Raw genomic sequence first — 22755 nt, forward strand, 5'->3', positions numbered from 1 at the left:
TCCTGCCTCAGCCTCCTGAGTAGCTGGGACTACAGGCATGTGCCACCACACCCAGCTAATTTTTGTATTTTTAGTAGAGATGGGGTTTCACCAGGATGGCCTCGATCTCTTGACCTCATGATCTGCCTGCCTCGGCCTCCCAAAGTGCTGGGATTACTGATGTGAGCTACCGCGCCCAGCCCACAGTTTTATTCTTAAGGTCTTGAGCTGATTAGACAAGACTCACTCATATTATGAGAGATAATCTGCTTTACTCATAGTCTGCTAATAAAAATGTTAATATCATCTGCAAAACACCTTCATAGCAACGTTCAGACATGTTTCACCAAATATCTAGGCACCATGGTTTAGCATATTGTCACAGAAAATTGATCATCATAAGAATATTAATGTTAATGGGTATCTTCATTTCATTTTATATATGAACTACAGTTTAACCAATCCCCTAAGACTGGACATTCAGGTTGTTCTTAATTTTTTTGCCAGTATTTACAGACATTTTTGACTATTGGACTCATTTTCTTCTTCAGGAACCATATACAAAGTGTGGAAAGAAATGCGTATTATTATTAATTTTTTTAAGGTGGAGTCTTGCCCTGTTGCCCAGGCTAGATTGTAGTGGTGCAGTCTCAGCTCACTGCAGCCTCTGCCTCCTGGGTTCAAATGATTCTCCTGCCTCAGTCTCCCTAGTAGCTGGGATTACAGGCACCCGCTACTGTGCCAGGCTAATTTTTGTACTTTTAGTAGAGACAAGGTTTTACCATCTGGCCAGGCTACTAGTCTGAAACTCCTGACTTTATGATCCACCTGCCTCAGCCTCCCAAAGTGCTGGGATTACAAGTGTAAGCCACCGCACCCAGCCAGAATTGTGTATTTCTAGTTGTGTGAAATAAACACTGAGCAGCAATAACTCCAGCAGCCATTTGTATCAGAGGAGGTAGAGTCAGGAAATAGATGGTATGGGCTGGACTTGCTTCTCTCTTTAAAAGATTTGACTTCATATTGCCTAATTGACCTTCTAGAGGCCTTTACTCATTGAACTACAAAGGCTTGGGAGGATGAGCAATGCCAGGCCTGTCTTGATCATCCCCTTTCTTTCTCAGCCTGCCGCTCGCTGGGAACAGGCATGATGTTGAGTTCCTGGGCCACCTCCTCAATTGAAGAAGTGGCAGAAGCTGGTCCTGAGGCACTTCGTTGGCTGCAACTGTATATCTACAAGGACCGAGAAGTCACCAAGAGGCTAGTGCAGCAGGCAGAGAAGACGGGCTACAAGGCCATATTTGTGACAGTGGACACACCTTACTTGGGCAACCGTCTGGATGATGTGCGTAACAGATTCAAGCTGCCACCACAACTTAGGTAATCATGATCATGTGGGCCCTGAGCTGGGTTGAAAGGGATCTTGTCTGGGAATGATAGGGTCTGGGGTCTACTGAGAGCATCATTGCTAACTATCTGATTAATCTTCAGCTAATCACATCCATTTTGTAGATGTCATTTTTTTGAGCTATGGAATAGGAACAGAAATGGCCTATATGCTTATAAAAGTCAAATACATTTTTAGACCAGAGTGCATTAAGGGCTATGGCTTTGGGAAGTATGAATTTCTATACAGATGGATGATACTTAATTTTGCCCAAGCAACAGTTTATTATTATCACCCTGGTACCCTATCTCTTTGTTAAAATCAAAGAGCCACCTTTACGTTTTATTTTTAATATTATACATGGAACAGCTAAGGCTAAGAGAAAATCAGAGCAATTTTAAAAAGCAACATCTTTGATCCCTCACTGTCTACTTCTTCTTTCAGCAATAACCCTTTCACTGTGGCTCGTCCATGGGTCAAGATTCATTCATTAGGCCAGGTGCGGTGGCTCACGCCTGTAGTCCCGGCACTTTGGGAGGCCAATGCAGGTAGATCACGAGGTCAGGAGTTCAAGACCAGCCTGACCAAGATGGTAAAACCCCATCTCTACTAAAAACTACAAAAACTAGCCAGGCGCAGTGGCAGGTGCCTGTAATCCCAGCTACTCAGGAGGCTGAGGCAGGAGAATCGCTTGAACCCGGGAGACAGAGGTTGTGGTGAACTGAGATTGTGCCGCTGAACTCCAGCCTGGGCGACAGAGTGAGACTCTGTCTCAAAAAAAAAAGGATAAAAAAAACAATTCATTCATTCATTCACTCAAATCAGTCATCTTATCAAAAATAATATATCACATAATCTGATGTTGAACTGTACTGGTTTCATCGAGTCATTCATTTACCCTGTCCACAAGCAGTAAATTATTGTCTCTTTGCTGATAGTATTTTGGGATTACAATCATCTTGAGTCAAAGCTGGAAACTGTGTGGAAGTCTCTGGGAAAGACCCAACCTCCTTAAACTATCTATACACCTCTTTTCGCCATCATGTTTTCCTTCCTTTAGCTTCCACCAAAATGTGCTCTTGGATTTTTCATGTAAATGTATGATGTCCCTCAGGCGTATAAGTATTTGAAAAGGGATCAAAATCTTAGTTTTAATGAAGAACATTTTTATGATGGACTCCTACAACTTCTATCAGAATATGTAAGATGGTGAGGAATGCTTTCCTGGGCACTCAGACCTCATTCCACATAGGCCTTTGCTTATTCTATGTTCAAATTGTATTTGGAAAAAAAAAAAGAAAAAGCCAGGGCTAGGAAGATTGAAAAGAGACAAAAGAGTAGAGACAAAAGAAGCCACCTTCTAAAGTATTCAAAAACTAAAAGATCCGAAATCAAATTCACATTCCATATACGGATGAGAATATTTTTGGAAGCCTGGAATTTCATATCTATTACGGTCAGTGTGGAGTGTATCTCACCACGGAAGTTGGTGCATGGTCTTATACAAGTGTCATATAGTTCTGCTGTGTATGTGGCTATGTGAAAATAAACTGCTGTGCATAAAATCTTGCTGTTGAGCCATGTGTGAATTAGCTGTGTAATGTTACCTTCCTGTTACTACCAGGCTGGTTTAGGATATTATTTCTGCATGTGGCACCAGGAGTAGGCCAATGACAGAAAAAGAAAGTGCTCTCCCTGCCGAACTTGCCAATAAAACTGTTCCACATATCCCAGACCCAGGGTTACCAAAACACCCTGTGTTTTAAAGAGAACAAAAACAAAAGCCTCTGACATAGTCTTATTCCTTGCCAAATTCATCAGAAAGCTGATGGCTTCGAATTCCCCCAATATAAAACCGGTATTTACATTATTTCTCTATTTTGACTACTTTTTATTTTTAAGACTTTCTAAAATAGTTTTCCACCATCGAGACTTCTTACAGGAAACATTCCTCATTATTTCCCCTTGGCCATGTGAAAAGAAATTTGTTCTTCCTTTTCCTCCATCTCTTAATACTACTACTACTACCAACAATAGTAACAACAATAAGTACAGTAGCGTTTTTTGTTTTGTTTTGTTTTGAACTTAAGACACACTTTCTTGCTCTAGATAGCAAAATGTGTTTCACAGAGGCATCTATTTAGACGGGGTGGGGATGACACAGTTGTTAATTCTGGCTGGTACCTCTTGCTTCTTCAGTGCCGGGGCCACTCAGTGAGTGGCGGGAAGGTTGATTTGCTTTCCCCCTTTTCTTTTCCTCCTGGGCTCCTTCCCAGATGACGTGAAGGGCCATGAAACAAAGACCCTTTTCAGCCGTCAGTGTGCATAGAACTGGCTGCGGCTCCCTAGCTTGTCACATCTCCGGTCTGAAGATGATCAAATAATGAGCAACACATCCAGGTTATAGGGAACACGGGAAACACCCCACAGCTGGTTGTACCCCAGCCCCTCAGAGTGCACATTGGCGTTGTTTGTCCTAGCGGACTTCTGTGTAGGCCAGTGCCTTCTGGTCAGTTCTTCAGTGGCCCACATTCAGCTCTCAAAGGCAGAGCACACTAATGGGAGGTCCAGGCTTCCGCCTGAGGCCACATACACCCAAAAAGCTCATCTGTTACAGCCTGATATGAAATCGGTTTTTTTCCGCAACTGACCTGACTCAGAAGGTGAAGCCTGGCTTTTGAGAAGTGAGGTTTGGCAGGCAAGGGAGGCAGGAAATCCAGAGGAGAATGACTTTGTAAAGCAGGGCTCTTTCCAGCCCTTGCTGCTTCCTCTGCCTGGGTGTGGGGGAGGGTCCTGATCTTGGCATCTGGACCCAGCAGGAGTTCAGAGGTTCGGTAGTCTCTGCTTGGTCCATATGCAAAACAGATGTATGCGTATACATTATTAATGGCATGGGGGTTCCTGAAACTGAGAGGGAGTAAGGAGATTTCTTATCTGCTCTTGGAAGAAGCAGGGAATGAAGCCAGTTCAGTAGACTGATTCCTGAGGCTTTGGGGCAGGAACTTTTTCTTTCTCCATATCCCCACGGAGATGGTTTATTTACCCTGAATTAAGATTTGGCCCCTCAATGCAGTGCCAAGGCAGTTTAAAGAGAAGAAAAGTAATTTCTGGTCATTGACTAAGATCAAGGCAAATCATGACACTTACCTTGTCTATGATTTGCCCAGCATCATGTTTTCTTAAGCCCAGAAGTGATTTATTGATCACAGCAGCCAGAATATATCAGACTAAAACAGATGGGCCTGCCACTGTTTTCTTAGGTCTCTCATGATTAAAGTGCCCTGCTAGACTCAATGTGAATAGGTCTCTGTGACCTCTGCATCACTGCCCAGCACTAACATCCGTACCTACTCTTCCACTCTGGCTTTCCTGCTGTTCTTTCAATATGGCAGGCATGCCGGAACCTTGGAGCCTTTGCACTGGCTGTTCCCTCTGTCTGTAACATTCATGTCCAGAATCAATGCATGACTAGTGTCCTCACTTCCATTGAGCCTTGACATTAGGAATGGATATACAAGTCTCTATACTGGGAAACCACAATAAAAATTGATGGTAGAGATGCAAATATGAGCAGGATAGCAGGGTGGGGGAGGGCCAGGGAAGAGAGAGATCAGTGAAGGACTTGGTTCATGGCACAATAGGCTCTAAATTCCTTGGTTAGGAAATTGTTCACGTCAATAAGTAAGGCAGGACAAAGATGTCCATGAACAAATCCCTGGAACCTGTTACTTTATGCGGCAAAACGGACTTTGCAGAGGTGATTAACTTAAGGGGCTTGAGATGGGAAGATTTTCCTGTTTTATTGCAGTAGACTTGATGTGATTAAAAGGGTTCTTATAAGAGGGAAGCAAGAGTGTCAGAGTCAAAGAAAGAGATGACATGACAGACATAGAGATTGGAGTGATGTGGTCAGGAGCCAGAGAAAGCAGGGAGTATCTAGAAGCTGGAAAAGACAAGGGAATAGGGCTTCCCGTAGATTCTCCAGAAGAAATGCAGCCCTGTTAATATCTTGAGGTTTAGTCCAGTGAGACACATTTTAGACTTCTGACATTTGGAGCTGTAATCTAATACCTTTGTGCTATTCTTACTGCTGTTGTAACAAATAACCACAAACACAGTTCTACTAATTTCCTCAAGGTAGCATCTCAATTTTGCCAACACTGGTTAGCATACTTAAAAGTTTCATTTTGAGTCTCTGCCAACTCTTATCCCTCTTAATCTGCTCTACTTTTTTTTCTTGATTTTGTATAGTGCTTATGTTCTGATACACTTTGTAATTTCCTTATTGATTATGCTTATCATGGGCAAGGATTCTTGACTATTTTATTTATCGATATATCCTAAACATTGAAAACATTGGCATGTAGTAGATGCTCAATAAGTGATTGTTCAATCAATCAATAAAACATACTAGAACATAGAAGATTTTCCCCATGTAACAAAACTAGTAAGAGGCTGAACAAGGATTGGAACTCAAAATTCATTCCCCGAATGCTTCTTCTAGCAGCCACATTGAGGAAAAAATTAGCAGGCTGTGTTCTCAACACAAGTGTTTTCCTAACCACAGAATTAAAGTCTGGAGGCCCATGTATCATGTCTGTATTTATGAGAGCCCCTCTTTCCATCTCTTTCTTTTCATATTATGTTAATACTGTAGGTTTTATTGGTCATTTTATTTTTTCATTTCCCAAGACAAAATTATGTGGCTTTATCTTTAATGCTACATTATCAATACTTACAATAAATAATATTATGTATTACTCAATAGTCATGATCATTAGTGTTTCTCTTGGTTAATAATGTTTAACTTACATTAGCAGTTGTTACTATTTTTATGATGCTAAATTACTAACAGCGAAAACACCTTCTATATTAAAATGTATATTTAAGGGCCACTCAAGAGACAATGAGTACTTTACAAAGAAGAAATTTTGTTTCTTACCTTTGCATCATTAAACAGATCAGGATTTGGAGAATTAAGCCCTAAGTAATCATGTTATTATTTTGATCTCTCCCCTTTTTCTCCTTATGAAATGGAATACTTTAGTTATCAGAAGCCACTTTAAGTGTTTTTTATATATATGTCATAATCCGAATAAAAATAGCATTCATGGAGATTTCTTTCAGAGCCCTTGGTAAAACACTCCATCGTGAGTCTCTGTCAAGATATCTGAAAACTTTTTCTTGGCTTCTGGCTTTGAACAAAGTTTCAGACTAACAACAAGGCTTCATTGTGCACTGAAATTTCTGTAAGGCAACATTCATTCAAGTGTTGATCCGCATTTCACCATCCAAGAATAACAACAGTTATTTATATAATTTTATCCATGTTTCTGTTTTTTCCTATCCATTTCACCCTTTCACCCCACCCCTGCTGAAACACTGGAGCTTGTTTGGGATGGGGGTGGGGTGCCATGCAGTGTATATACACATACAGATATTTTTCTTTTTCTTTTCCTGGTCTTGCTATGGGATAGACAGATTGGACTTTTACTTATTAACAATATTATTTAAAAGTTTGGAATTTATTATAATTTAATCATTTGCAAGTAATGAAATAAGTCTTCATGATAAGGATATGTTTATTGACCAGAAGTTAGCTTTATTCAAATTAGGGTGACACAGAGGACCAAGGACTATGAGATAATGTACAACCGTAAGTGGTTTGACTTAAATAAACACAAAGTCCAGGCATTTCAGCTAAAATCCCCACCAAAGGCCAACCACTAGATGGGCATCCATATGACTCACTGAAATTTTCTATGATCTTTTATGGCCATCTGAGTCCATGAAACTATAGGACTATTTAAATCCTTATTGAGAAAGCTTTGTCAACAGCTTGAATTGAGTTATATGGGATATGAATTGAGTTATATGGGATATGAATTGTGTTATATGAAATATGAATGTTCACGTCTTTATGATAATATATGCCACCCAAGCTACGTAACTAGTTATGTTAGCTAAAATACACTAAAGTGTAAAAAAATCACAGTTTTCTATTAAAGGAAGTCATGATTGTTAAAAATAATTTTAAAATAGTGTGCCTAGATTCTTCTAGTGTGATATATAAATTTTTATGTGGCTCCATGATCTTTTCTACATTTAATGACAGAACTAGTGGAGGGAAAGAAAGAGAAGGGACTAAACCAGAGATCAATATACATACAACTATACTTTTACCAAAAAAGGAGATTGACTGGCAGGAGAATTAATAGTATACAGAAAAGCAAGGTGAGTCCAGTCACTGTCACGGTCACTGTCAAAGTCACGGTTACTGTCAAAAACAGCCTTTCAGGAGAAGTTTGCAGCTGGATTTGGGGCTGTGGGCAGATAAGTCACAGGAATGATTCTATTGTGTACCCTGAAGTCATGCATCCATCTAGCAGTCAGAGGTGCAGGCTGAAAAGATGTTGCTCCTAGTGTGGGGAACTGCCAAAATGTAGTCAGGATATTAGGCCAAGAGAAAGGACCTCAGGCATAGGGGAAGCCAGCTGCAGATTCTTAGACGTGAGTTAGAGAAATACTGGGCTAAGCTGGGTCAGTGAAAATAGACACACGGGAAGGAAGCAACTCAGTGGTACTATGTCTCAGTTTGGGTTCTCCTAGAAGCAGGCTGTGTCTGTGATTTAAGTGCAATTAGTTCACTTGGAAGGTAAAGAGAATACTGTTAGAGGAGTAGGAAAGTGAGGCAAAGGAGGGAAGGCATTCAACAAAGGGCATATTACCAGGACAGCTACAGCTGTGGGCAACTTAAGCTTAACCCTGCTGGAAAATTCTGGGAGCTTAGGCAGAATTTATCTCAGAGGTAGTCTATTAGGGGTGAGGGAGCTGGGGTATTTACACTTCAACATCCCTAATGCTTCCAGTCTGATGTGTGGGTGGTGACTCAGGCCCAGGAGCAAGAACAAAACCACTGGCAGAGAAATGAAGGTATTGATAACTAAAAAGCTCATGTTCTTGTCAAACTTGTCTGGAAGATGAGAGGAGTTTGAGTCAGCAGAGAGGTTCAGAGAGAACAACTGAAAGGTGGAGGGAAAGGCAAGAGGTGACAACTCATCTGCTGAGAAACACTTCCCACTTCTTCCATGCCCACAACCACCACTACCACAATAGCAGGGCAGGAAGGAGTCTACAGGGGCAACAGACACTAGTGTTAACACCTGTTAACTGCAATTCCAACCTCTTCTAGAATTTCTACAGGGGCATTGTAATGTTTCCTGAGGTCAGGTACCATAGCCAGGAGGAAACTGAGATCTGAGCAAAGAGAATAGAATTAGGAACCAAGTCAAGAGACCTAGATTGGTGCCCAAACACTATTAGCTAGTTTTATATTTGAGACAATTCGTTGTGTACCTCTGTTTTTATTTTCTATGGGAATCATAGAGTATCAGTTTTACTTTCTAACAGTCCTTTAAAGAAAAAATTGTGATAACTTTGGCATATGAAACCCTTTGTAAATTATAAAGCACCATAAAACTATTTTTAAAATTATGATTAATTTGCATTGCTGGCTGAAAACAGTGTCAACTCTATTGTCTATATCCATAAACTGTCTTAAAAAGGAGATGTTTGAATATGGACACTTCTTTTTTCTTGAAATGGAATTGTTTGTATAAACACAGGCTAAGGTGTAAAATAAACTTTAGGTCACTGATTAAGACCACTAGAGTATCACATTTAGTCTGCAGTCCTACATCAAAATATGGAAAATATGCATGAAATTGACTTATAGATGAATGAGGAGTGAACAGCCAATTGATTCGAAAAGGGTAACTTTTTTCATTGAATGAATAATTGTAAAGATATTTCTAACTTTGGCAAGTTTCTCATTTTATGCATCTCTCATTTTAGGATGAAAAATTTTGAAAACAATACTTTATCATTTTCTCCTGAGGAAAATTTTGGAGATGACAGTGGACTTGCTGCATATGTGACTAAAGCAATAGACCCATCTATCAACTGGGAAGATATCAAATGGCTGAGAAGACTGACATCATTGCCAATTGTTGCAAAGGGCATTTTGAGAGGTTTGTTTATTTCTCTACTTGAATTCATACCGATTTTATGATCCTTTGTGGATATGGTCATAATATTCTTAAAGGAAAATAAGGAAAAATTAACATGGATATCAAGAGAGATTCCAATTCTCAATTCTCTCTTTTCATGTTAGTGAATAAATACCTCTTCATTCTTAAATATTCTGAAGCAGAGCTAAACTCTCATGAAGTAGGAAGTTAGCTCTTTACAGACACCTTTAAACAATGGTTTCTCTTCATTTACTTGCATCCATGTTGTCATCCATGAGTATTAGTGCTACTTACTGTGGCAGCATTCAACTGTGGGGACTAAATAGTATTAACCAGAAGGTTCTGTGACATTCATTTATTTATTCATTCATCCATTCTCTTATTCACTGACTCACTCATTTATTCCATAAACATCATACTTACTGTGTGCCAAAATTTTTTTATAAAATAAAATAATTTCAGATCCTTGGATAAAAAGACAGTGTATTTTGTAGGAAACAAGCATTTTGGGTCCAATAAAATGTTATATAGAAATCTATGCAATGTAAGGGTGTGGCTTAAACAAGAATATGGACAATTATATAAGAGTGGGTTAGAAAACACTTTTCAAAATGAAAGTTGATGCTTGAGTTTTTTGCCATGATATCAAGCCAATAGACTCTCTTTCAGACAGAAGTATTGGCAGAATAAAGCAATTATGCTTAATGAAAAACAAATAAGCCATTTAGAGAATTTGGACTTCAAAGTGGCTGAGAACCACTGAAGTGCCTCGATTAGAGAAGCAACCTCATCAGTTAAGCATTTTAGAGAAATCATGCTTTGCATAATGGACCTAATGGATGGAGGTGGCAAAATTGTGGTCAGAGAAGACATTTAGAAACTGTTATTACCCAGAAAAGAGATAATTGTAGGGATAACCTAGAGTAATCCCTAGGTTTTCCCCTCCCCCAGGGAGGGGACTGAGAAGGTATAATTAAATTAGAAAATTAAGACAGTTAATCACAGAGATGGCCCAGGGGAACTGACTTTAAAACATTAAGGAAGAATAAAATGTTAGTCTGATTTCATAATTGTTTCAAATAAGGAATGAAGATAAGAAGGAGGTCATTTTATTTTTTAACCACCTTTTCAATTTAGGATTTCCAATGTGTATCATTTTCTATAACTTTGTCCCTTAAGACATGATGCAAATCACTTGAATTAGATTTACTGTCACATGTTATGTTGAAAAATATTTTGATTTCTAGAACTTCATTCTGTTATCACTTTAGCTAGGACCACTGCTGCCACCACCAGCACCACCACTACCATCACCATAACCACAATCTCCATCACCAGCTCCATAACCAGGACAACTGCCACCACTTATACCACCACCACTGCTATCATCACCACTCCCATTACCACCATGACCACCACCACCACCATCACTAGCACCTCCACCACCACCATAACCAGTCTCCATCAACACCACCATTACCAGGAACAACTACCACCATTGCCATCACTACCACCCCACCACCACCACCACCATAACTACAACCACCATCAACACCACAATTACCTGGAACAACCACCACCACCCACCACTACTGTAACCACCACCACCATCAACACCACCATTACCAGGACAACCACCACCACCGCCATCATCGCCCCCTCCCTTTTCTTCTCATCCATATGGATTTCTGGCTTGTTTCTAAATGTTTTTTTGTGACATTTTACACTTATTAGATAGCCCAAATATTTACTTACTGAACTTCTTGATGAAAACTATGAGTCTAATTAGAGAAAGTTCAAAAACCAAGAGAAGGAGAGATGAGGGCATGTGACATTTAAAGGGAATAACTTATTTATACATGTACAGTTTACATTGTCTAGTTTTCTGTAACTATTTGGTTCATTTATTTAACAAACAAGAATCATCTCTATGACAACAATTGCATCAAGTAACACATATGCTCGATCTGTATCTGAAGGGAGTGGTGGCAGGGTCAGTTCTGGGAAACCCACTTTTCTCCATTTCACAGGTCCTCATCAAGAAGTCACATGGATTGACTGAGAGTCACCCATCTTTTTTCATTTTCCTTTTACAGAAAAGTACAGGTTATGTTTACAGGAATAGGAAATTATGAGCAACTGGAAAGATCACTACCAAACATCTGACTATTTCACCTTTTTAAGAATTGTATTCTAATGAATGTAAATTGGAATGCAAGATATAATCTCTTACTGTGGTTAAACTGCCCTTGGAGAACTTCAACGCAAGTTCTAAATGTGTACTTGAGACAGGATTTGGTCTTCATCAGAACTCGAGCTAGCAAACAAATGGCTTTTTTGAGCAAGGGCAGAGTGCTTTCTAGAGTTTTTTTTTTTTCCTTTTTCTTTTAATTTTTTTTAGTTAGGCCGTCTCGCTTCTATTGTGGCTTTTTGTTTCTGAGAAACTTTTCTCTAGTTAACTCTTCATATACAGACATACCTCAGAGATACTGCAGATTCAGTTCCGACCACCCCAATAAAGAAAGTCACATAGATTTTTTTGACTTCCCAGTGCATATTAAAGTTATGTTTTCATTATACTTTGGACTATTTTGTATAAAAAACAATACATATACTACCTTAACTGGAAAATATCATTCTAATGATCATGAATGCTAAAAAATGCTAATGATCATCTGATCCTTCAGGGAGTTGTCTTTTTGCTGGTGGAGGGTCTTTCCTAGATGTTGTTGGCTGCTGACTTATCAGAGTGCTGGTTGCTGAAGGTTTAGGGTGGCTGTGGTAATTTCTTAAAATAAGACAATGAAGTTTATTGCACTGATTAACTTTTCCTTTTAGGAAACATTTCTCTGTACCATGAGAAGCATTTTACCCACAGTACAACTTTTTCAACACTGGAGTCAATCCTCTCAAACTGCTGCTGCTTTATCTGTGAAGTTTCTTTAAAATTCTAAATCATTTGTTTTTATTTCAGCAATGTTCACAGCATCCTCATGAGGAGTTGATTCCATCCCAATAAACCACTGTCTTTGTTCATCCGTAAGAAGAAACTTTTCATCCATTTAAGTTTTACAACAATTGCAGCAATTTAGCCACAGCTTCAGGCTCCACATCGAATTCAGTTCTCTTACTGTTTCTGTCACATCTGCAGTGTAGATGTAATCTTTCTCCACTGTAGTCTTGAACTCAAAGTCGTCCATGAGGGTTGGAATCAACATCTTTCAAATTCCTGTTGATATTTTGACCTCCTCCCATAAATCACAAATGTTCCTAATGGAATCTAGGATGGCGAATCCTTTCCAGAAAGTTTTCAGCTTATTTTGCTCAGATTCATCAGAGGAATCACTAACTATAGCAGCTATAATCTTATGAAATATATTCTTAAATAATAAGACTTGAAAGTCAAAATTACTCCTTGATCCATGGGCTGTAGAATGGAGGTTGTGTTAATAGGCATGAAAACACCACTAATCTTTTTGTGTTTTTCCACCAGAGCTCTTGGATCACTAGGTGTACTGTCCATGAGCAGTGATATTTTGAAAGAAATCTTTTTTTTTTTTTTTGTGAACAGTAGGTCTCAACAGTGGGCTTAACATATTTAGCAAACCATGCTGTAAACAGATGTGCTGCCATCCAGACTTTGTTGTTTTATTTATAGAGCTCAGGCAGAGTAGATTTACTATAAATCCTTGGATTATACTAAATCAGTATAATATTTAGTGTACTATTATGTCCTATAATATATAGTATAACTAGTATAAAAGCCCTAGGATTTTTGAAATGGTAAAAGAGCATTGGCTTCAGGTTAAAGTCACCAACTGCCTTAGCCCATTAACAAGAGAGTCAGCCTGTCTTTTGTGGCTTTGATGCCATGTGTTGACTTCTCTCTAGCTATGAAAGTCCTAGATGGCACCTTCTTCCAATATGAGGAAGGTTTGTTTGGAAGAAGATACCATACAGCCTGTTTCATCTACATTAAAAATACGTTGTTCAATGTAGCCACCTCCATCAATTTTCCTAGCTAGATGTCCTGGATAACTTCTGGCAGTTTTTCTATCAACACTCAGCTGCTTCCTCTTCACTTCCATGTTATAGAGATGGCTCCTTTCTTTAAGCCTCAGGAACCAACCTCTGCTACCTTCAAGCTTTTTTTTTCTGCAGCTTCCTCACCTTTCTCAGCCTTTATAGAGTTCAAGAGAGTTCGGGTGTTGCTCTGGGTTAGGCTTTGGTTTAAGGGAGTGTGGTGACTGGTTTCACCATCTATCCAGACCACTCAGACTTTCTCTATCAGCAATAAGCCTGCTTTGCTTTCTTGTCATTCCTGTGTTCACTAGAGTAGCAACTTTAATTTCCTTTAAGAGCTTTTTCTTTGCATTCACAACTTAGCTGTTTGGCACAGGGAGCCTAGCTTTTGTTCTATCTTGGCCTCTGACATACCTTCCTCACTAAGCTTAATCATTTCCACTTTTTGATTTAAAATGGGAGGTATGTGACTCTTCCTTGAGAGCTTAGACACCATTGTAGAGTTATTAATTGGCCTGACTTCAGTATTGTTGTTTCTCGGGGAATAGGGAGGCCTGAGAAGGAGAGAGACAGGTGAAAGGCCAGTGAGTGGAGCAGTCAGAACACACACATTCATGGATTAAGTTCCCCATTTTAAATGAACCATTTAAATGGTTCATGGCACCCCCAAACAATTACAATAGTAACATCAAAGATTACCAATCACAGATCAACCATAACAGATGTAACAATTATGAAAAAGTTTGAAATAGGGTGAGAATTACCAAACTGTGACACAGGTACACGAAGTGAGCATGCGCTGTCAGAAAAATAGTGCTGATACATTTGCTTAATGCAGGGTTGCCACAAACCTTCAATTTCTAGAAAACTCAGTATCTGCAAATTGCCGTAAAGCAAAGTGCAATAAAACCATATATGCCTGTATACATTGTTCAAGATACTCTAAAAAATATTCACTTAATGTTTTTAAAATTGCTGTCATGTGTCTGGGATTTAGTTATTACACTCCCCTAAATCAGAAGAGAGTCTAGGCCAAAAGTTCCAAGGGTTTGAAGGCTGAGCTCAAATCTTGAGTACTTGCATTTCACTTGGGTATTTTAAATTAAATATGGAAATAAAATATTAACAGGGTGGCAAACAGTGCCACTGCCCATTGACGACTGTGTTTCTCATCCAATGAACTTAATGGCAAGTTCACAAATATGGAACACCACACTCTAAAACTCTAAGAATAATAAAAATACCCAAGATTCATGAACATTTTGCTAAGTGGTAATATTTTGGCCCTTTCATTAAGGCAAAATTGCTTTTCTCTCTGTGTTAAAATAAAATGTAAAACTGTGGACAAGTCTGCATAAGCAGCTAATAAAAGGGGCTTATATCCGGTCATAAATTATCCTTATTGTCTTTGCTTCTCTAGAAACTCACAATCCTATCCTCTGAGTAAATAATTCTGTCATGCTCCCTATATTCCCAGCACTACCTACAGAATATGAAAAACCACTTAAAATGATGGCGGAAAACAGACTGTTACTTAAGAAGCATCTAATTCAAATGGGAGGCACTTTATTATTGTAATCCTGACTAGGATGAAACTGTTATAAACAGAACTCAAACAGATTTGCCAAACGCATCCTGCAAACAAATCTTTCTCCACCTACTCATCTTCTTATACTCCCTGCACCATCAAAGGAAAATAGTAATAATCATTAATATTTATCTGAGTGTTCCACATGTGTCAGGCACTTTCTAAACACACATTCAATTCATTTAATCCACAAGCTAATCATATGTGGATCAGCATCCTCATTTTATGGTTTAGGACAATGATGCACAGAGAAGTTAAGTAACTTGCCACTTATACAGAAAGCAAACAGCAGATGTGCAATTTAGGTCCAGGTGGTCCAGTGACTTAGCCTAAGCAGTGAATCCCTTCTTCCTCACTTATGGGATTTGTTTATTGATAATATTTGATTTCTCATGATGCAAGGTGTAGCTACATAGTAGAAGACATAGGAATATAAACTGGAGAACTATACATATACTCAGTTATGAGGTTCAAAAATACCACTGTCTATGTTTTTTAAGTATTTCTTTTCACATTTGACTTGAAGTTTAGTATCATGTACATAACTAGATAACCAGAGCAAATCACACCAATTCTGAATAGAATTTTATACTATTTACAAGGTTATTTATGACAACACCTAGATTTTAAAAATAAATACCACGTTATGTCTCTTAGGACAGGTCAGCTCATGGAAACATTAACGGTGAGCTGGGCAATATGGCAGCTACTAGCCACATGTGGCTGTGTAAGTTAATGAAAATGAAATAAAGGCAAAATTCCAGTCTCTTAGTCACACTGCCACATTTCAGTTGCTCAATGGCTACATGTCTAGTGGTACTGTATGATGGAACTGCACAGATCTGGAACATTTTTATTATCACGTTCTATGGTAGTGTGTTAAGGCCCTATCTTTAGAGAACCATTTATGAAATATGTTTGAAATGAAAGTGTATTGGGCTTCTTGTTTAAAATGATGGACTGAGTAAACATGAACCCTCTCATTAAAGCCAAGACCCTATTGAAATTAAAGTGCAGAAATGCAAATATGTATACACCAATGACGGCAAAGCAAAGGAGTATGAGATGCGGAAACAGCAGAGAAATTTTAAGAAACTTTTGAAAGCATGTTAATAGCAGGAAAACATAAATAAAACTATACTTCAAGATAGGCTTTCAGGAAATCCTAGAGGAGCTAGGGGTAGATTACGTAATGGAGTGCTTGAGAGGCTGTAGGTATGTAGTCTGCAAGGATGGCAGAGAGGGTAATGAAGACTAAATGAAAGGGAACTGACCGTAGATCAATGTGGGAAGCTATCGTGCCTGCCAGAAAACCTGCTCCCACCCCACTTTGTTTGCAACAGTGGACGCTTGGTATTGACTTCTCAGTAAGAAAGTAGCTGATCCTGTCTAAAGAAATGAATGAATGGCTGGGACCAAATATGGGTGGGTGGCATTTCCAATATGACATGATGCTGTCCTCTTTCTGACACTTGAGGAGCTCATAGTCTAATTGCCTCTTAGTTGACATTTCCTGCCTTTTCTCACATGAACTTCCAAGAAAGAATTTCCACTGCAGGCAAGGACTTGGCAAGAATGAAACTAATTTATAAAACAGCACAGCTCCTCAATCTTTCTTCCCTAAATATACATGGAAAATTTAGCATCACTAGGCATATCAGAAACACCAAAACATAAAAAAATCAAGATGAATCTATAGAAAAGTTGATCCCAGGAAAAAGAGATAAAATAAGAAAAATAACTTTTAAAAATCCAAATGATAGACTGAAAGAAGTTGAAAATATATATAAATAGGAAGAGTCTGCCATGAAAAGAAAGCTAGAACATAAAGAGGAGTTCCCAATGATTAGAAAAATGACTTCTGATTTTTTTAATATAGAGAAAATCAAGTATAAAAAGGAGCTCTCAAGGATTAAAAACATGATTGCTGAAATGACTGAATGGCTGAGCAGTAAAGTCAATGACATTTCGCAAAAGGTAAAACAACAATGAGAACAATAAGATAAGTAGAAAGAAAAGATTATTATATGAATGTACATGGAGACCACTTTAAAATGTCCAATATCCAACTGATAGTAGTTTCAGATAGAAAAGTAAAAGAAAGAGGCCTGGAGGAAGTTATTAAAGACCAATAATTTCTGAAAGCTGATGATGTAAGTCATTAGAACGAGAAAACAAATCACAACTTATCACATTCCTTATAAAATTTCAGAAAAATAATGTGTATAAGAGAGAAAATAAACATAAAACTGTTTACTTATAAAAGAATTCAAATCAAACTGGTGTCAGTCTTTGCATCAGCAATGGGTACTAGAAGGCAAGGGACTGATGTCTTTAAGTTTCTGAGGCAAATGGTTTTTCCACCTAGATTATTATACTCAATCCAATTATCATTCACACACAAGAGAAGCTATTTAGGTGGTCTGTAAGTTTACCTCCCTTGGATCCTTTTTAAGAAAGTTACAAAGGAATATACTTCAAACAAATGAGAATATACACCAAACGAGGGCATACTCAGACTACAAGATGCTCAACTCAGAGAGAATAAGAGCAAACTCAAAGCTGAAGGCAGACATTATATCTTGTGAGTAGCCACAGCGAATGGAGCAGGAAGGCAGAGGGCTCCAGGGGTTATCTCCAGGGGAAGAATAAGGTGACCTAATAGGTTAGATCAAATAATTGAAAAGTTTGAAGAACTTGATGATATTCTGAAGTGTCACAATAAATAGAAAACGGAAAAGAAAGGCAATTAGAAATCTGGAAAAAGAAAGCTGCATTATAAAATAGGTAGGGTCCAAATATTAAGCAACAATGAAATGTAAAGTATTAAGCAATTCACGGGGTGGAAAAAACGTCATCTTTTGATCTTGAGCCTAGGGCTTTTTCCCCAGGAGTGTCTCAGAAGTTACCAATGAAATCTCACGAAATATAATGCATGCTTGGATTAAAACAGAGAGTGAAAAACAATCTAACAGAAACATTAGATCTCATATGTAACATAAATAAGTGTAGATTATTAACTATATATGGAGTTTACAACAAAATGTGTAACAAAACACAGGCTTACAAATGACTAAAATACAAAGTAGTTGGTAAACACTGGAAATTCATATACCAGATAATCTTTTGTACTATTTCATTGCATTTTAGAGTTTGTAGTAGGATTCCTTAAAGATGAATTCTCAAATAGCAATAATTATAATACTTTGATATCCTAGTCAGTTCAGGATGCCATAACAAACTACCACAGACTGGGTTGCTTAAACAATAGAATTTTATTTTTTCACAATTCTGGAGGTGGGAAGTCAGGGCTCAGGGTCCTAGTGTGGATGGTTTCTGGTGAGGGCTCTCCCTGTAGGTCGCAGGCTGCTGCCTTTCTGCCTGTGTGCTCACATGATCTCTTCTTTGTGCAAGCACACACACACACACACACACACACAGAGAGAGAGAGAGAGAGAGAGAGAAAGGGAGCGTGCATGAAAGCTCAGAGCTCTGTGCTGTCTCTTCTTATAAGGGCACAAATCTCCTCACAAGGGACCACCCTCATGACCTAATCTTGTCCTAATTATTGCCCGAAGACCCCATCTCTAAATGCCATCACACAAGGGCTCAGGGCTTCAACATATAAATTTTGAGAGGAAACAGATGTTCGGTCTATAACATATAGGTTTAAAATTTTTCACATACCTATAATTTTAGAAGACAAATATCACCATCATCATTTGAAAAAAATAAGAATAGTTAAAAAAAATAGGATTCTATAAAACAAAGTTTGGAAAATGATAGCATATACTTTAAAAATAATTAAAATTACAGATTATCTGCTTATCTTTTAGAATTATTCTTAGTCAAGTCTGCCCATTATCTCCACTACTGAATTTGTAGATATTAGCAATGACCTAGACCCATTTGCTTAAGTTTCCAAGGCCTGATATTTACTACACTCTTGAACCAGTTGGTTTTGCTTAAATTGCATTTTGAATGTTAAACCTGAGAACCAGTGTTGTTTTCATGATTCTTTTAGCAAATGGTTTCTTACTGGAGCAAACATATATTTAATTATAGAACAATATTACTTAAAATAGTTACTAAAGCTATAACAACTTTGTATTAAAGATTGTTTTTAGAAATAGGTTTGTTCACTGCCTGTTAACATTTAAAGCGCTTGCCATTTTTATGCTTTTTTATGCTATCTACAATTGTCAAGGAATAATTCTGCTAAATGATAAAGTAGTATGATCTTATTAATTAAATATATTTAGCAAAAGTACACCCGTGTAAAGATAATATGCTTTATGTCAATGCATTATCTATTGATACTTTTATTTTACAATTAAATTGCTATAAGTAATAACATTGGTTTTTTTCATTGGCCAAGAAAACTACCACTAATATTCTAACACTAACCCTAGGGTATACTGTTATGGTAAAACTATTGACCAAGGTATGCATGTGGGAGTCAGCCTCCATTTGACTGGAATGTGGAGGCTTCTAAACCCAAGTCTCCTGTTAAGTTATAGTTTTCCTAAGATGCTTGTTTTACTGTTTCCAGGTGACGATGCCAGGGAGGCTGTTAAACATGGCTTGAATGGGATCTTGGTGTCGAATCATGGGGCTCGACAACTTGATGGGGTGCCAGCCACTGTGAGTTTTTGCAAACGCTGAGATTTCCCTTTGGAGTTCCTATTTCCATCACTGTGTTCCTATCTCTATATCTGCCTCCTCTGTGTATGTACTTTCTGTGATTACTCAAGGTGAAATAGGTGCAAATATGTGAGATCTTGGATTTTAAGTTTAGTGGCACCTAACTACCCAAATTATGTTTTATTAATTATTAATTATTAGTAATAATAATTATAAATTATATATTATAATAATTTATTAAACATTTATGTTTAATTAGCCAAGTACATTTATTTGTAACCTATGAAAGTCCCTGTTAAATAAGAAGACATTTGTAGGCAGGGATTATTCTGGCATTCATAGATACATCAATAAGTATGTAAACCGGAGTATGAGAGAAAGGATTATACCATGAATGTTCAAATAAGTGAGCTAACAGAGAATTGTGGGAATGCAAAGGCTTTGGTAGAATTTGAGATCATCAGTACAATTGAGGCAAGAAATCAGGCAGAGGGATATATTGGAATTTCCTGTGGGGTGGGGGTTGAAAAGCTGCAGAGAAAGGGTGGGGAGGATAACACTAGGAGAAATACCTGATGTAGATGACGGGGTGATGGATGCAGCAAACCACCATGGCACATGTATACCTATATAACAACAAACAAACAAAAAACAGTACAGCCACTATGGAAAGTAGTGTGGAGATTCCTTAAAGAACTTTTATTTCTACTTTTAGTAGAACTACCATTTGATCCAGCAATCCCACTACTGGGTATCTACCCAGACGAAAATAAGTCATTATTTGAGAAAGAATCTGTCACATTCATGTTTATAGAAGCACAAGTCACAATTGCAAAATCGTGGAACCAACCCAAATGCCCATCAATCAATGAGTGGATAAAGAACCGTGGTACATATACATGATGGAATACTACTTATCCATAAAAAGGAATGAATTAACAGCATTTGCAGTGACCTGAATGAGATTGGAGACTATTATTTTAAGTGAAGTAACTCAGGAATAAAAATTCAAACATTGTATGTTCTCATTGATATGTGGGAGCTAAACTATGAGGATGCAAAGGCATAAGAATGATACAATGGACACTGGGGACTTTGGGGGGAAAAGTTGGGGGGCAGGGATAAAGACTACAAATATGGTGCAATGTATACTGCTTGGGTGATGGGTGCACCAAAATCTCACAAATCACCACTAAAGAACTTACTCATGCAACCAAATACCATCTGTACCCCAATAATTTATGGAAAAATAAAATAAAATAATAAAAACCAAAAAACAAACAAAAAACAATAACTGGCTGGGCACTGTGGCTCATGCCTGTAATCCCAGCACTTTGGGAGGCTGAGGCACACCAATCACCTGAGGTCAGGAGTTTGAGACCAGTCTAGCCAACATGGTGAAACTCTGCCTCTACTAAAAATACAAAAATTAGCTAGATGTGGTGGTGGGTGCCTATAATCCCAGCTACTTGGGAGGTTATGGCAGGAGAATCACTTGAACCTGGGAGGCAGAGTTTGCAGTGAGCCAAGATTGTGCCACTGCACTCCAGCCTGGGAAACAGAGATAAAACTCTGTTTAAAAAAAAAAAAAAGAAAAGGAAAAAAAATTAGCCAGTCATGGTGGCGGGTTCCTGTAATCCCAGCTACTTGGGAGGCTGAGGCAGGAGAATCACTTGAACCTGGGAGGTGGAGGTTGCAGTGAGCCAAGATTGCACCATTTCACTCCAGCCTGGGCAACAAGAGTGAGACTCCATCTAAAAATCAAAACAATAAACTTCCTCTTTGCATGCTGTGTATGTGAGGGGAGATACTTGCTTGAGTTTTGCCTCACACTTCAGAGCAGATTTAAAGCTCATGATGATGAGAGAAATGTGAGAAAGAATTTTGTGTACGGTGAAGGGTGCTTTTCCCTCAGTGTGTGGGTTTCGCGTTGAGTGGCAAAAGCTTGGGGGAGGCTGTGGTGTCCAGGTGTCAGTACCTGCACAGAAGAACTTGCTGTACTGCAGATTTTGTTATGTCATAAGTTAGAGCCACGAAGGCAGCATGATGTCATGGGAAGAGCACTGAAATAAGAGTCTTGTCTCACCTTTTTTAGGGGATAAGATATAGGTGAGTAAGTCACTGAGACTTTTAAGTCTAAACATCTTCACAGCATTGTGTTGCTTACAAAAAGAAAGTGGACAACTTTATGAATTCTACATTTCTGTTAGGTTGGTGCAAAAGTAATTTCACCATTACTTTTAATGGTGAAAATGGCAATTACTTTTGTGCCAGGCTAAATTAGAGTTTGCTTATATGGAGAAATAGTTATTGTCACTAGGAATCCTAGAACAGGTATTTAACTTCAGTTCATCTTAATATGTTGCTTCTGAGAAGTGCTGCTAGGCCCCTGCTATATCCCAGAAAAACTAAAAAACAAGACTGTCAAAAATGCATTTATCATTTCATGGTAATAATTGGATCCAGATTGGCTTTGGATTAATTAGAAAATAAGAGGCTAGAATAAAATTGATTTCTAAAATCCGTAGCACTAGATCTTCTCAAATTGAGATTCTCTGGAGTATTTGAATCCTAAGAGCATTATTTGTCAATTTTGCCTTTTCATTTTGATGCTATCTGGACCCAAACTACCTCAAGCCTAGAAATATGACTTTCTTCACGGTGAAAACTGTCAACTGCAAAACATTTTTACAGAATAAGCATTTGGGTTGTTAAGTTCTGGGGCATGTTCTGTGAACTCTAAGAGATTTTAATTTATTTAAAAAAAAGAGTCCATGCAATCCCATCTTTGAGAAACATTTAATATATCAGTTGGCTTTTGCTGTGTAACAAACCACTCCAGAACTTACTGGCTAAACCATAATCATCATTATCTCATTTTACAATTTTGTGGGTTGGCAGTTTGGGCTGAGATCTGCTGAGTGCTCTCCTGGTCTTGGTTGGACTCACTCACATGTGCCTATGTCCAGCTACTAGGTCTACTAGGAGGCTGGCATAGGATGAGCTCGGCAGGGATGCTCTGCATTGTCTCCCATCTTCCAGCGCTTGTTAGGCTTATTCTCATGAAATGCCAGGTCTCCTAGAGAGTGAGCAGAAGCACGCAA

At 38.3% G+C, this 22755-nt stretch overlaps 1 protein-coding gene across 3 annotated transcripts in view; it reads left to right on the top strand.

The window, feature by feature from the left end:
* Window positions 1-22755, top strand: part of HAO1 (hydroxyacid oxidase 1) — a 51321-nt gene that overhangs the window by 22677 nt on the left and 5889 nt on the right. For all 3 annotated transcript variants that reach the window (XM_037736904.1, XM_017523972.2, XM_037736903.1), the window contains exons 3-5: window positions 1104-1359; window positions 9221-9396; window positions 19560-19651. In XM_037736904.1, the coding sequence (XP_037592832.1) occupies window positions 1104-1359; window positions 9221-9396; window positions 19560-19651 (524 nt within the window). The remainder of the gene's footprint in view (window positions 1-1103; window positions 1360-9220; window positions 9397-19559; window positions 19652-22755) is intronic.

The sequence above is a fragment of the Cebus imitator genome, unplaced genomic scaffold (genome assembly GCF_001604975.1).
Source record: "Cebus imitator isolate Cc_AM_T3 unplaced genomic scaffold, Cebus_imitator-1.0 Scaffold31, whole genome shotgun sequence".
Lineage (NCBI taxonomy): Eukaryota > Metazoa > Chordata > Mammalia > Primates > Cebidae > Cebus > Cebus imitator.